General features: G+C 40.2%; 1 protein-coding gene across 1 annotated transcript; it reads right to left on the minus strand.

Moving 5' to 3' along the window:
• Positions 1-12,291: 12,291 nt before the first annotated feature.
• On the minus strand, positions 12,292-14,345 carry LOC124775588. The gene is made up of 2 exons (XM_047250418.1): positions 14,224-14,345; positions 12,292-13,874 (listed from the first exon to the last, which is right to left on the minus strand). The coding sequence occupies exons 1-2, from the start codon at positions 14,261-14,263 to the stop codon at positions 12,292-12,294; spliced, it is 1,623 nt and encodes a 540-aa protein (XP_047106374.1). The 5' UTR covers positions 14,264-14,345.
• Positions 14,346-16,748: the final 2,403 nt, after the last annotated feature.

Raw genomic sequence — 16,748 nt, forward strand, 5'->3', positions numbered from 1 at the left:
TATTCTTTGCTGTTTTAGTGACTGTGATTATTGTTAAAGAAAAATAAACAATTGAATAGAGACTTTTAAGTATTTCACGTATTGGACTCTCTAAAGGCAAGACGGGTTAATAAATTCTGTGGTTGTGAAACCAATTTTATTGCAAATGTATTTTATCGAGTCTAACGTGAGACGAATTGGTTGACATGTAAACATTCGAATATTAGTGTGAGAAATAGTGAATATATTATTGATGGATGTTGAGATAGACCAAGACTGAACTAAAAGTATTCTTTGAGTACTAAATTATTTCAAAAGTAGAGAGAGAGAGTCTTATAAATTCCTGTAACCAGCACTATTCTTCAGAGAAGAAGGTTTTGGAGATCGACGGGGCCGGCAATCCAAAGAAGAAGATCGGCTGTGCAGATCAATTAAGTCAACTGATGTGAGAGAGGTGTGTATTTTGCGATCCAACTTCACATCACTTCGGGTCATTTAAAGCGTTAGAGTGCTGGGTGACCTCACCTGCAGAAGGGTAAAGTATTTGCTGCTACGGGGAGGGCTCCAATATATGCTTCTCAGCACCTTATTTTTCTTTGTCCAGTAGTTGAATATACATGCTTGATAGTAGCGTAGTTTTTGGGCCATACCACAGATTCATATTTATGAAGTCAGATAATGTGTAGTTCTGGTTAGTGTGGGTGCATTGATCCCCAGTTGGTAACTTTGTTACCCATAGACCACATATTATTGAAAGGGATTGTCAGATAAAATGTTTGTGTAGCATTTCTTTAGCCATCAATTGTCAGTTAATATTAAGCAAAACTAAATCGGTTGTTATTTAGACCACAACTCCTCCCAGTCTTCTGATTTACATTACCTTTGCCATTTTATTAAAGTAATGGATTTGTCAAAAATTTAAGATTCAATCATGATGAGATTGAATATACTCATTAATATTTTTTTATTTTTTTATTAATATGCGAGAATATTATATTTATTCAAGGTAGTTATTTTCAGTGGCACCCTGTCAGTCAGATCCTTTTCTTTTACACACCAAGCAACAGCTTGTGATCGTTGACAAAAACAACTTCCATCTTACAACTGTCAACGTCTGCCAAAATCTTCCAGCTGACAGAACCTGGAAGCTTGCAATGTCACTTTATAATCAATTTGATCAGATCTTGATGCCTCAGAATGTGTCTCATCAAGCCAGCCCTTCTTTTAGCCAAGTTCTGCTATAGTTTTTTTCCTCACAATTCAGAGCTTCGTCAAAGGTTATCTCATCTACCAATCTAATTTTCGGCGTTTTTCAGTAGCACCACATTCCAAAAATGTATACTCTCTCCTCTATACTATTTTTTATCTATGTGTACATCCATAGAAAGATACAACACAGATTAATGTGTCCAGGAACGAATTTCTTGCTCTTAAATATATGTTAGATGCTAAGAACTTTTCCTTTTTCAAAGACACATTTATGGCTATTAAAATTCATATCTAGTCATTCTTGCTTTGTCGTTTTGCACTTCCTATTAACATCATGCTATAGACACATGTATTTCCGTTCGTCTGCTTCATTTGCTGCATTTTTATATTTTCTCCTTGGATCAGTTAAGTTCTATGGCTCATGTGTTACCAATGGATTTCTATTTCTACTGCACTATATTATTTTGCCTTATTCTTCCTCTGCTGGTTTCACAATTTCATCTCTCAAAGCTGTCTCTTCATTTTCTGTCATATTTCTTCCAATTCTTTCTCTCAGTAGAAGCTTAATGCTTCCTCTGAAACTCTCAACAACCATAGGTTGTTTTATTTTATCCAGATTCCACCTCCTTTAATTTTCCTACAGGTTATCCAGTTTCAACCTGCACATCATCTGTATAAATAAAAATTAAATGCTGCATGTTGGTAAGTCCATCAACTGAGAATGGCTGGACTGATTTGGATTATCTTTTGTAATGTTTATAATAGTCTGAATAACGTTTTTAGGTAAAGAAAAATTGGAAAAGTTCCCCACAAAACTGGAACCTACAGGAAAATGTAGAAGTGCTTTTTTCTATAGAATTTTTATATAATCTCACGACCTCAAGATTTGAAAGATAAATGGACATAATTCTCTTCTTCTTTTGTTTATTATGGTCCTGGAATAGTTTACAGAAACTAATCAAGCCAGTTACAAAAGAATGTCAGGGAAATCCGACAAACTGCAAAAATTCATAATTTTTGTATGCACTCTCGATCATAACTGACGATAGGAACTGCACATTAAGTTGATTGTTTTTCTTTCTTTGTTTTTTTGCATGGGAATAACTCAACTGAATGTTTTCAATTCGAAAAAATCTCGAAAATCTGGAGAAAAATCTGGAAAAACGTACTCCAACCTAAATTAAAATAAAATTTAATTTGGTTTTACTTTTGTGCTGTCCAACAAAGTATTTATTTTATTTCTATTCCGTGAACTATTTATTTTACTACTACATCACAGTCTAATAAATACAATTACGACACTCAGTGCTGCGAAAGTTGTTATGATTTGACACCTGGAGGGGCTCTAGCGATCCAAGCATTGAGAAAGCAGTCAGTCACATGTATAGCAGTGGCAGATACAGAAAAGCCTCAAGGAGGGGGTGGTAAAGATATCTTGAGCTACCTTTACTTTTACCGTAATAAAAAATAATCAACTCACATGCAAAGTTTAAGGAAGTTTTATTTAAACTGTTTATACACATATACAAGACAATGCCATCTTATGATATAAAAAAGTTCCAGTTGCAGTTCTCGTCCTTAAATGATGAAATCTATGCGTCTATTCCTCCTGGCAATTGGTTAATAACCTCGTCAATAGGACAATTAATTTTCATGGTGAGTGTTCAACAGAGCTAAGCCATTAAGTCGATCCTCCTTCATTCTCGACCTCAGCCAAGTCTTTGTTCACTGCAATGTAGAAAAAATTCTTTCTACTGTAGCAACAGATCCAGATAGACAAGCAAATATTTTGTATAGCGTGTGCAAATTAGGATAGTCAGATCTACGAGAATCAGACAAGGCTTGCATAACAGAATCACAATCATTAAGGGTGTTTATGCTCGTTTGCTTGTATTGAAGAATCTCTCCCATTAGTCTCGTTTTAATCGCAAAGAGTGATTCTTCTTCAAAGAACGGTAATTCAGAGAAGCACTGATTCACTTCTCTCTCTTGACTAATCTTCACACTTGTACTTGCTACAACTAGGACTTTTTACTTATTCATTCTTCAGTCTTAATATTCTGCTTCCGAATGTAAACTAGCTCCCTATTCGGTGAATAGTCCGTATATATAACCAGTGTTTTTTTTTCCTAAAAAAGAGTTTGAGTGTACTCCAACATTGGATATAATGCAGCGAAAATTACTTATAACTGAAGCATGGAATACCATCCGTCTGCTTTTAGCCATGACGTCATCAACACCGTCATGGTAGCGGGACTGTAGAGACATCTATCGGTAGGTAGCTCGGCGTTTGAGCGTACGCAAATCCGTTTAGCACTACCATCGCCCACTATTAGCGGGCGACGGCACTAGATGCTTGTCGAACTGGCTGCCAGCGGTTAAGTTGTCGAGAACGGTTGCCACAGCTTCTAAATGCTTGAAACAGTCAATGGCATCGCTTTTCCCACCAAAAACTGCACTGGCATCATTTGTATTATGATTACCAACATGAAAAAGTGAAATAAAAAATTTACATCCTTGAAATAAATCTTTGGCACTCTTCCAAGTTCTCAACATCGTAAAAAAATTACTTTGTCGACGAAAAAGTTTAGGGGTACGCATCCCCCAGCGTTCCCCCAGAAAAACAGCACTGTTTATAACGCTATGTATCGAATATTTTCTGTGCAAGAAAACAGTAGAACATTCGCGACTTTTCCCGAACAAATGCCAGACAGAATAACGTATCAAGGTCACTAGAATGGCCGCGACTTTTCTCGTAGTTACGTGTTAGCTATCTATGTGCCAGACAGAAACGTATAAAATACGATGGCGCGTGCGCGCTTCCTACGAAGGAAGGTACATTTACTCGACAACTCGATTCAATCGAATCGATTGACGAAACAAATAGTGTGCGGGCCGACTAGCGGGATTTGCGCAGAACGGAAATGCGGCCAGCCCCGCAAGGGGGAGCGCACGTTTCCCACATGTATCCTCCACTGATGTGTAATAGTAATTTTCTGCTTAATTAAGGAAATAGTTGTTATAATTATATGCTCTATGCATTAGGAAAGTACCAAGAGATATGAATTATCGTGAAATACATGTAAAACCGGCCGAAACACGCTAAGTCAATGAAATAAGCTACAACTTATTCATGAAGAAATACTAACTAATACGTGTATATTTGCAGCTACTCAGTAAGAGAATATATATATGTATTTCATGCATGGAAAGCCTATATTTCCATTGTTGTCTGGTGTTATTCTCATAAGGACTTTCCTTGACTCATAAACATTTTTTATGTAATCTAATGATTGGCCCATTCTTACACTTCACTCAGCAAGACAAGAATAAGTTTGTTAATGTAATTACTTTTCCTTCACAAGCAAACATGTTGAACATTCTTGCCGTTTCTGGCTTAAATTTAGCAACAATTGTGGAACGAGTTTCTTCTTTGTTGGGAAACAGTTTTATTGCTTTTGATGATTTATTATTGTGTCTGTGTCGTTTTCTCTTAAGCTGCAGCTGTGGTGACTTATTTCATATATTAAATGATGCGAGTATCACATTCCATATAGGTTTTCTATGTTTCAGAATCAATGATTTGGCTGAAAGTATAGTGAACAAAACTCCACTTTGTATGGTAGATACACAATGTCCTGCTGCAAAACGTCAGGTCTTCCGCTGTTTACTAGCAAGTTTTTGTTATTAGAGGGAAACGACACAATTCGGTAAACATCTGCACAGTACGAGAGGATCGTAAATAAATTGTCCTGTAATGTACCATTTTGTATCTTCCATAGTCCTTAGAAACTAAAAAAAGTCGATGTGGCGCTTTGCAGTTACTGTCGATTTCTATGGCACCATATGATCCTATATTGTAAAAACTATGTTGCAGTTCAACATAAACGTTAGTATTCGCACTCATCTGCGTAGCTGTTTTGCGGACTAAAACCATAACACAAAAATATCAAATTCAGGAGTGTCGCTTGCTTTATACGTGTGGCGCTGCTATCGCTGTTGGTAACAAAAGCTAGACAAAGTGGCATGACTGTTATTTTAGACTGTGACTACATCATGGTGCTGTCACAGCAAATCAGTCAAACTTGCCTTTGTTTGTGTGTACGTCACGAGAGGTGCTCCTTTCTTGAATGCGTCGATGGATGTCTTTCAGGGGCGGATAAACGTTTTTTTTGGGGGGGGGGGGGAGGGGGAAAAGAGGGATTCGAGTTTTTGGTAAAATGTAATAATTAAAACTAAGGCAATATAGTAACAAACATTATAATGACTTTGATACACAAACAACGGCAGAATGGCAGTTACAGAACAAGGTGACAAGGCTTCTTAGGCGTTACACCCAGTACTTCATCAGTTTTTATTTCTATGCATTTGTGAATATACATCAAGGCCAGTTCATTTAATCTGTCCACTCCAATTGTGCACCTTGAATGTATCTTCAAGTACTGTAATGTTGATAACGAACGTTCTGATGTTGCTGTATTTACTGGCAATATGGAGAGAAGTTTCAGTACTTTATGAGAACAGGGAAAAATAATTTAATTACACATATTCCAAGATATTGTAAATAAAATTGGTGTGCAGTAATTGGAGATCTTTCTGGTTAAGGGAGTTTCTTCTCTACAAATTCTCTTGTTGTGCATCAGCATCATTAGGTCACTGATTTACTATAGCACCAACAGTAGTTTATAAGTTTTCATCTGATTCTCACACTATGTTTTTTGGCAACGAAGTTTGTATGTTTTTAATGTTCCCTTATGGTTAAAAAAACTATTCTGGAGCTGGGTGATGAAATAGTCTATGAAAGGAAGAAAAACTGAAAGCCTAAAGTACACTTCTTGACTCTCTGCCTCCAAGTTAGGGCCCTGTGTTTGTCTCCCCATGGTTCTTGGAATTTCCAGTTTAATTTCAGTATGTTCAGCCACACTTTGTGCCTCCTTGTGTGGTTGAGGGAAATGTGATCGAAACTCTTTTATTTTCTTTTCTACTTTCTCATAAAGATCAGCACACATATAAGATCCACCTATTTTAACTGTAGTAAATTGACTAAACCATGTGACAGGCTGAAAGCCTGACTAGCTACAACCATTAGCACCAAGATTGTCTGTTTTTTTTTTTATTGCTGCCAAAAATTAAAATGCTTGGTTTGAAGTTTCTGCATCTTGGATTTCTAGTATTTTGGACAAACATTCAGTAATGAGAGAAAATAATTCAACAAACAAGGAAACACAATCCAGCCTTTCTAGCCAGCAGGTCTCACAGAATTTCATAAGCCATGATCTTCTTGCTTTAGCATATATCTTTCATAGTTTATCCTTCAGTATTTCTCTGTTTGGGGAAGCTCTGAAGAATATGATGATTTTGTTTACACTGCATAAAGAGGTCTTCATTGCAGAAACAGTACATGAATGGCTAATAGTAAAATTTAATGAATGGTTAGTACAATGAACATAAACTGCCTGCAGAGAGGATTCTTGGAATTTTGCAGCACACCCATTGAACACAACTCTCATACTTGCTGCCCCATCAAAACCCAATCCACAGACATCATCCAGATTTAATCTCAGGTTTTTTTTTCTTTATTGTTATTTTCAAACCCGTACAAACAGGCAGGCTGTCAGCAGCATGATACGCCACTCTTCAGCCGTAGAGGAGATAAAGAAAGAACAGAAAGAATACACAAATGTGACATAACGGTGGGTAATAAAACAGTAGACACATAAAGACAAACACGGAGCCGTTCACACTCGACGATAATTCACTACAAACTGTTGTCACAACGCACTAACACTGAAGATGGCGATGGCACAGGTGAACGATGGAGTACGGCGGGAACACTGAACACTAAACATGACGGCACTCACGAGACACTGATGGCGATGATCTCCGGCGCGCGAATGTCCACGCAGCGTGTACGAGTCCGGGGACCTGCCAAGAGAGGAGGTGGAGGAGGTGGGAGGGGAAATGGGAGAGGGGAGAGCAGAGATGCCATGGGCAAAGGAGAGAGGGGGAGGGAGGAAGGGGGAGGGAAGCCCGGAGGAGAGGGTAGGAGGGAGGGGGGAAAGGAAAGAGAAGGGAAGGGAAAGGGGGGAGGGAGGGTGCCTGAAGGAAAGGACACAGGAGGTGGGGGGGGGAGGATCAAAGTTGATAGGAGGGATAGATGCAGGGGAGGAGGACATCATCAGGGAGGGGGAGCTGGCGGAAGCCACCTTGGGAGAGGGTAAGGAGGGTGGAGAGATGGAGACCGGGTGGGACGTGGGAATACAGGCGCGGCAGCGGGCGGGGGTGGGAGAGGATCGGGGACACGAGTGGGTGAGGAGGATCAAGTTTACGGGAGGTGTACAGGATCCGTATCCTTTCAAGGAAAAGGAGGAGGTGGGGGAAGGGGATGAGATCATACAGGATCCGCGTGGGGGAGGGGAGACGGATGTGATAGGCAAGGCAGAGAGCATGGCGTTCAAGGATTTGGAGGAATTTATAGAAGGTAGGGGGGGGCGGAGATCCAGGCTGGATGAGCGTAACAAAGGATAGGATGGATGAGGGATTTATAGGTTGTGAGGATTGTGGAGGGGTCCAGACCCCACATGCGGCCGGAAAGGAGCTTGAGGAGACGGAGTCGGGAACGTGCCGTGGCTTGGATCGTCTGGAAATGGGGAGTCCAGGAGAGGCGACGGTCGAGGGTGACGCCAAGGTACTTAAGGGTGGGAGTGAGGGCGATAGGACGGCCATAGACGGTGAGATAGAAATCAAGGAGGCGGAAGGAAGGGGTGGTTTTGCCTACAATGATCACCTGGGTTTTGGAGGGATTGACCTTGAGCAACCACTGGTTGCACCAAGCGGTGAACCGGTCAAGATAGGATTGGAGAAGGCGTTGGGAGCGTTGCAGGGTGGGGGCAAGGGCGAGGAAGGCGGTGTCATCGGCAAACTGGAGGAGGTGGACGGGGGGCGACGGCGGCGGCATGTCCGCCGTGTACAAAAGGTACAGAAGGGGGGAGAGGACGGAGCCTTGGGGCACACCGGCGGAGGGGAAAAAGGTGTAGGAATCTGTGTTATGGATGGTGACATAGGAAGGACGGCGGGAGAGAAAGGAACCGATCAGACGGACGTAGTTAATGGGAAGGGCAAAGGTTTGGAGCTTGAAGAGGAGACCGGAATGCCAGACGCGGTCATAAGCGCGTTCGAGGTCAAGGGAGAGGAAGATTGCGGAGCGACGGGAATTAAGCTGTTCGGAAAGGAGATGAGTGAGGTGAAGGAGAAGATCGTCGGAAGAGAAGGATGGCCGAAAGCCACACTGGGTGACGGGAAGGAGGCGGTGCTGGCGGAGATGCCGGTGGATGCGGCAGGTGAGGATAGATTCCAGGACCTTGCTGAAGACCGAGGTAAGGCTGATGGGACGGTAGGAGGAGACGGCGGACGGCGGTTTGCCAGGTTTAAGGAACATGAGGATACGGGAGGTTTTCCACAGGTCGGGGTAGTAACCGGTGGACAGGACTACATTGTAGAGCCTGGCCAGGGTGGAGAGGAAAGAGACAGGAGCTTCACGAAGGTGACGGTAGGTGGCACGATCGTGACCAGGAGCGGTGTTGCGTTTTGTGCGGAGTGTATCAATGTAATCTCAGGTCATGGAGGTTTTGTTTTATAACATTGGCCAAAGCCAATCCACGAAGATCATAAACAGGAACAAATTTGAGGAACTCTATTAAGAAAATATTTTTGTCTTTACTGGCGTATTGAGCAGAAAACACCAACTGTTCTGTCCCACAAATATCAGCAATTTCATCTGCCACCACACTGAAAAACTGAGATGTGTTAATTTCTCAACAAGTTGTTTGCATACAGCATCAATAATTTCATTCAAATAGCCTTTGCTCTGAAACGTCACATTAGTACCTGCACTATCAAGATGGATTTTTAGAGTTTTACCTCCTGCCTCAATTTAGAATCTTAATAGTGCCCTCAATTTACCGTCATTTCCACTTGCGCCTTCACCTACTGACAGCTATCCATAATCTTTGTGTGATGTTAATGGTAATACCTCTAATCTACAAAACAAAACAGTGTTAACAACAAGGAAAAGTTTTGCCCTGTTTTCACCTAATGCATTTTTTATGTTCAGTTGAATGTTAACATTACCTGTCTAATTTTGAAACTCTTATATAAAATTGTGAAATGAAATGCAGGCTTTAGCTTGATGCCCTTCTTTTCATTATCTCCAAATTCTTGTTTAGCATTTTTCCTTTTTCTGGACGATTTTTTACTATCGAGCTCAAATGATCATGCGCACCTTTCCCTGAATAGAATTCATCTGCAAAAGTAACGCAGAATTCGCACAAAGCGCCCTCATTTACTTCTCAATAAGAGAACCATTGAAATTCTGACAACCAACGATGTCGAAATTGCAAATTTGTTTTGTCACAATGAAATCTGTAATTTTAGGTGGAGCTCAGGATTTCAAAATGTAGTTATATGTTTCCAATCACTGTGGCAGCACTACTGTGAAGAAAAGGTACCTATGTCATACTGGCTGTATTTTTGTCTTGGGTTTAAATGAGTATTTTGAATATTAGGTGTGGCTGGCTGCGATTCAGTACACTGGTAATGTTGACTTCCATCTACTTTTGTTGTTGCCAACTGCTAAGGGATGTCTTCATCAGGTTCTGAAGTAATGTTCCCTACACCTGTAATTTCTGTTGGATTTAAACAATTTCTTTTGTTCGCAGACGAAAAAAATCCGAACAAAGTTGCTTTTCTTCTGTTCTCCATTGCTAAATAACTAACACTGCAACCTCCGAAATACGACACACTAATCAACAATATATTGTAACTTGTGGCACGTCGTTTGACTGAATCTGAACGCTATGAAGACATGCTTATCGGTATAGCACATAAGACTCTTGGAAACGTGCGAAGCTGGTGGGTTGTTCTTACTGCTTTCAAATCCGTCATGCTGTGAGCCGACTTTTACTCTCGCATCCACCCACTAAGTCCAGTGTTTAGGCTCGCAAAAATCAGTCAAACACGTGATTAAACAACAATATGTTTATCGACGATGGTTGGTCCGAAATGTTCAATCACAGCGGTCGCTGGACTGCTGTAAACAGCTCAGCCACCGATCCCAGAGGGTGCCCACTCCTCAGTGATCGAGTGTGTGTTGTAGTCACGAGTTTGCTGTGAGACGAACGACGCGCGTGCAGCGGAATGCACAAAACACGACTCGTCTCGCGGGGCGCCTTTCAATTCGCGGACAGGACGGGACTCCGTTCGGCGCCTGTTAAAATTCACGTATGCGTCATTGGGGAACGCGCATTGTACTCGACTCACATGGTCCGCGGCTGGCAGAAACAACGATCGCCGTAAACGTCCATATGGCACCGAGGTCCAGCACGCACTAGCTTCCGATTTTGTCTCTTCCGCGCCCGTGGACGCTGCACCGTTGGTAATGGTTGACCAAACGGTGAAATCTGCCCTCGAGTGTGAATAGTGACGCGCCGCTGTCCACTTGCTTATGTGGTACGGCTGCCACACGTACAAAGCTATCAGATTCCAGCGATTCTGCTAATTCGTAACGAGAATGTTGACTCACATTGTTTCATTGCTATCATGTCCATTGTTAGACCTGTATTCCAGAAGGAGAGATCTTGGATGAAGGCATTTGCCAAAGATATTGTTAAACTTCTTTGACCAAACCAAGTCAGTTGACTTATTACACTACAGCAAAATTTTTCGTCGTAGTTGCTTGGGAATGGAAGCCGAATTTTGAATCATCTGTAGAACTGCATTTAATGTGATGTTGGTGGTGAGTGCATTGGTTGAAAATAGAGAAAAATGGAAACAGATGCGCGTGAAACCGCGGATTGCGAGAAGAAAAGCTCAAGCCATTCACCACTATCTGACTCGTGACATTGCCTACAGTGAGAGGATTTAACTATGCAATTTTTTTTAGAATGGGCGACTAAATGCTTCACTTGTACTTATTAAAGTAGCCCCTCATATTTACAAACAACGTATTTAAGACATGCCGATTCTTAATCTCATTCGCGACAATCGATATTTTTAGAAGGCCTGCAACTGTGTCATTCACATTTAAATAATGAAACGTTTCGCTAGTTACGCATTTTTCACGTTAAATCTATGTAATTTCTAGAATTTATTATGTTTATCAAGAGTAAATTTTTATTTAGGTATTTTATGTGACCTTTTACAGTGTAATACAGGTCTTACCTGAAAGTATCTGGTTGCAACTAAACATTCATAATATGAAACGCTTATGGGCGAAACTATAATAAACAGGTCGGTTTGGTATTAGTAGCCAAGGCCTCAAGGGTTCTGGATTCGCATCTCTTTACGATAACATTTTCGGCAAATTTTCTGCTTCACACAAGTCGTAATTAGATTAATAATCCAGAGTTTACTTCGTAAGATAGCCGTCAGTAAAAGCAGAGTTGAAGAGTATATGAGGCACTGAGAGCACAAGCGGACTAACCCCGGAGAAGTCAATATGGAGGAAACAGGTCTCATAATACGGGCCCACAAATAATGTATGTTTGTGATACATTGCAGCCTTGTAACATGCATATGATGTAACTGTGGTTTTATTGAACAATATTTTGACATAGATAAATTACAAAAGTACTATATAGTAGAATATTAGCAGTTTTGTTGTGGCTTAGTCCATTTTCGCTCCAAGTAGTTGAACATTCTCAATGACAGGTCCGTTAGTACGCTGATGCATGTGACAATAGTATTCATTACTAGTATACATTGTACACATTACATGTACCATTTTACATTGGTTTCTGTAATGTTACGCATTGTGTTACATTTCAAAATCATCCACAGGCAATGTTTCTACAGCATTTGATGACGTTTGTAACGTTTTGTAGAAATCATGATGAAGTGGAGGTACATACGGAAGCAAACTTAGCAGATCCTTCTTTTTTGCCTCTGTAATTACATTTCCATTAGGATAAAGCAGTTCGAGATTGCTGATGCATGTGGATGTTCGTTTGGCCACATCAATTTCCTGAAATGGCTCTTGGTTTTGGTTCGAGTATTTATACAATATTTTGAATCTGTTGGTTGCTTCATACCGCAGCCACTGTATGTTCAACCATTGTACTTTACAATTGCCAGAAGACATTTTCGATTCGTGATGTTTCTTTCGAGTTGTTTTGTTGAAAAGAAACATTCCGCATTCATATTAATTACCTTGAATGGATTCCTTTTTCTGGCACTCACTACCACATCATTCCAGTGTTTAGGACGGTAAATATTAGGAAAATACTTTTTTCGTTTCTGAACTAAGCCAAAATCCTGATCACAGGGCAGGTACGAGTGTCCGCTAACTAAAAATTTATGGTCTATTTCCTTCACAGAGAACTCTGAGCTGTTGACAATGTATTGGCACAGTACAGCAACCTTTATGTTTCTATTCTGGCCTCCGCACTGATCAGAGTACATAATTAGTTTTTCAGTCCTGACAAAATTGCGTATGAAGTACAGCAAACAAGAACCAATTTCTTGTGGCCCTCTCGACGCAATGGATTCATGCCACAGAAACATGTATACATCATCATTGTGCATATTGTGGATGCCAAAGCAATATGTCCACAACTGACGTTTGTAATAGCAAACTCCAGTTGAGATGATCGGTGTAGGCAAAGTTTTCATCAAATCAAATGTTATCACTGTAACGTTACCATCTGATTTGCTAAGCAATGTATCACTATGTAAACCTGCCCGTGCATACTCAGCTTTTTGCTGATGGAATTCACGTTCTGCAATTAACTCCGTCCTCTCCTTATCATTATCGGCAGCTGTTATTTTTACCTGCAAAGCATCACATGTTCGACAAGAGTCGGACACTGGTGGATGAAATGACAAATTGAAGTTTTCGTAAAAAATTTTGCGGAAAATAAAATGAGAAACGGGCATTTGCTCCTCTGCACAGTACAGTGAATACATGACTGATAAATTTAAATCTGGTCCTAAATACTTTCTACCGTTATTTTTATGATACGCATAATGGCTTTCATACGCCGGGAATTTTTCTATGAAACGTTTTACTACATCAACTTTGTGGCGAGGTGTTTTATTACCAGGTTCACCTTTACCTCTACCATCACGAGGAGGGGTGGCTTTTTCCCCTTTATTCTTGAGTACCCTATCGATTCTTCCAGCAGATACGGCTAAAGTATTCTGAAAGAATCTTTTGCACACCCTCGTTTCAGACCCATTTGAATTGAGCAAGTAATACAATCTCGTCTTCTCCCTACGTGAATGTTGCTGACCTACGTAAGACCGTGCTTTATCAACGACTTTAATCATGGTAAACAGGAAAGCCGACTGCAGATCGTGGCTGCCTAAATTATAAAACTCATTGAACACTTGTTCCTGCTGTTCTTCGTTGATGTGTTTGTGGCACTCATACCGGCACGTACACTCGCTGATTTTCCGCAATTCCTTTCGAGGTACAAGGTTACCCTTACGGTTTACATACTCTTGACCTAGAGCTCTCCGTTCTTTCCTAACGTTACGAAGCCATTTATCTTCGTTTCTAAGGCGCTTCTTTCCTCGGCTCCGTACCACGGCATCGTCGTTCGTCTCTGGCACGTCCTCTGGAACAGTTGTTGCTGCAGCCGTGCTCGCTCTCGCGTCTCCCGGCACTTCCCCATCGGACGCAAACATCTCTGTAATAACAATATCCATCCCTCAATGTAATATTAACTACACTACAGTAATGGTCAACGTGTGTATTGGTATCCACAGGCGAAGCAATTGCTCAACACAACTCGGCGGGCGGTAAAACATTGTTGTACACATAACATTACAAGTGATCGTTACTTGATTACACAAAATAGCAATACATAAAGTATTGTTTGTATGTCATTCTGTTTTCGTATGGAAAACAACCTGCATTTTCTGAACAAAGTCACCATTCGAGATACGGTACATCTAGACGTGTTTGCATATGAACGCGTTAGTGTACAATCGACAATGTTATCCGCAAAAAAGGAATGGAACACAATACAAACTAACCTTCCAATTGCTCCTCCACGCTTTTCGCAGGGGCTGCCATGCTGATCAACTGAAATACACGTCCACGTGGTCACTGGTCCAATACGTTGTTCCACACTAAATACACAAGTCTTTCGTTCGCCGGCGTCACGCGCAATGGCAGTGGACGGAGAGCATAGAGCACAAATGGACTATGACGCATAGTCCACTCCTGCTCTCAACGGTATCCATCGGCGGTTGAGTGCAACAGCAATGTTTACGATGCTACATTAGACAAACCTTCAGATAAACAAACAGATCAACATGCATTGCATAATACTCGTATACTGTTATCACAACATGTCAATACCTCAAATTCACAAAAAGTGTGGGTTAGTCCACTTGTGCTCTCAGTGCCTCATATGAGAAATAGATGGTACTTCAAAAATGCACTCAATACATTTTGAAATTATGTTCCTTAATTACTGATCCCAGATTACTCTTTAACTAAAAAACTTTGGGAAGGCAGGGGAATGAATCAGTTTGGGTGGTTTGAGTCAAATCAATATTTAAAATATAATTTGCACAAAGCATAAATATTCTTGTTGAAAGTTTATCCTTGCTGCTGTTTGAAATTTCTTGAAGTGAAGAGGTTTTCAGTTTGGTCTTTCAGGAACAGCAGCTGGTGAACAATTTTGTTAGTATTTTCATTTCTTGTTGTGTTACACTTCTGCAAATTTATAAAATGTTTGTATTATCATACATTTTCTAATACCAGGGGTGAGAGGAGGGAATACATCCCCTTTATCCCCCCACCCTTGCGTCAACCACTGATGTCTCTGTCGTCAAGGCATCATTGTGACTGCAGTAGCAATTCTAGCAGACGAACACAACAGGAACTATTTATATTTTCGGCTGGTTCATTCATTGTAGACATGGATAGCATTACTATCTGTTCTTTCTTTGAAGATGACAAACTTCCCATTTCACACTCGTTATTTACTTCGTGGTATATAGTATGGAAAGCTCCCCTAGCACTACATAAATTTTCTGGTTGTGTGAAGTATGTTCTAATTTGTTGAAAAATTACAACTTTTGCTGTACTTTCTTTCTTTGAAAGTGAGAACCTGTCAACTACATACTAGTTGTTTACATAGTTGTGTGTATTACAAAAAGTACTTGAAACTTGCAGGTTTTGTAGAGTATGATCTAATTTGCACTAAAAATTACAGTTCACTGCTAGAAAAGTAAACTTCTACCTCTGCTCTTGAAAGTAACTGAGGAATCAGCAGAAACATCTCTGCACCAGTACCGGATGGATTTCATCTGCATATTTGCATTATTTGAAGACGTTCTTGTTTGTAAATGAAGTCTCCTAAAACAACTACCTTATAAATTTTCTATTATACTTTATACCCAGCTGGCAGTGAGACTGACTCACCGCTTTGTTCTTTCTCAAATGTGTCAGTCTTTTCAATGCCTCTTGTTCTGATGATAAGAGGCAGCTTGTTTTTACCAGATACTCAAGGTGTTTTGAATATTCACTCACGTTTCCATATTTCAAGCTTAATTTTTAAATTATTGAAAATGACAAGTCCCAGAAGTACTCAGAACAATGAATGAGAAAACAACCGTCTGTGTTATTTAACCTCAATATTCACTACCAGAGGTGTTTCTTATTACACCACACACATTATAGCAATTTGTCCTTGGTCCTGTGTCAAAAAACTCGTGAAATCTTTAAACGCCAATAACTCTTTATCCTACATTTTAAATGAATAAACTGTATCTTTTCGAGAGATTCTCTAAGTACTAGTAGTTTGGAACAGCATTTATTTATAGGACATAAGTGATAATGTGATTATAATATAAAACACACCAAGTACGATACTGAAGAAATCCAATATGGCCTCACACAGGTGCGCCAGCCAAAGTATGTCTCCGAAAGGAGCGCAGACGCAGTAACTCTCGTAACGTATATTCAAATAAAGACGCCTCAGCTCCTCTCGTGAAGCAAATACAAATAAAGGCACAGCTCGTAACATGCATGCAAATAAGGGCACGTACCAATCGAAACAAAGCATATCTTTGGTTTGATTTTTTACTTGAACGTCAATCTTGCAACAGAAATCGAAATGTGAATAAAACACCTCGAGATTCATTGTGATTTCAAATATAATGGCAGAAAATAAATCATTTGATTGACTTAAAATTTAAGCTTAATTCAGCTGAGACAATCTTTGGAACAATAGCACATGGTTTCTAGGCCATCACGTTCCAGACGTATCACACATTTGCATTTGTAATGTAGATGGAACTAATCCCGCATATAAAACACCCCATAATCGTACTTCTGAACGTACTCCTCCTGAAACTGAATATCGACGCGCACTTTCGATACTAAATACAATGATCACTCAAAAATATGTTTCTTTTCCGCATTTTTACTTTGTTTACACATTACCAATAGCTTTTCACAAATTCACAACACGATAACAGACAAATATATTAAAAATTGGATAGGACAATGTATGGAGGGTCAACTAGTAAGCAATAAAGCATGTGCC

Source organism: Schistocerca piceifrons, chromosome 2 (genome assembly GCF_021461385.2).
Source record: "Schistocerca piceifrons isolate TAMUIC-IGC-003096 chromosome 2, iqSchPice1.1, whole genome shotgun sequence".
NCBI classification, from domain to species: domain Eukaryota; kingdom Metazoa; phylum Arthropoda; class Insecta; order Orthoptera; family Acrididae; genus Schistocerca; species Schistocerca piceifrons.

What these genes read in the sequence shown, in the direction of transcription:
- LOC124775588 (XM_047250418.1), bottom strand. Translation starts at nt 14,263, where the DNA reads ATGGCAGCCCCTGCGAAAAGCGTGGAGGAGCAATTGGAAG. An exon ending in CGTGGAGGAGCAATTGGAAG is followed by an intron (nt 13,875 to 14,223) that starts GTTAGTTTGTAT and finishes TTGTTATTACAG; the next exon opens with AGATGTTTGCGTCCGATGGG.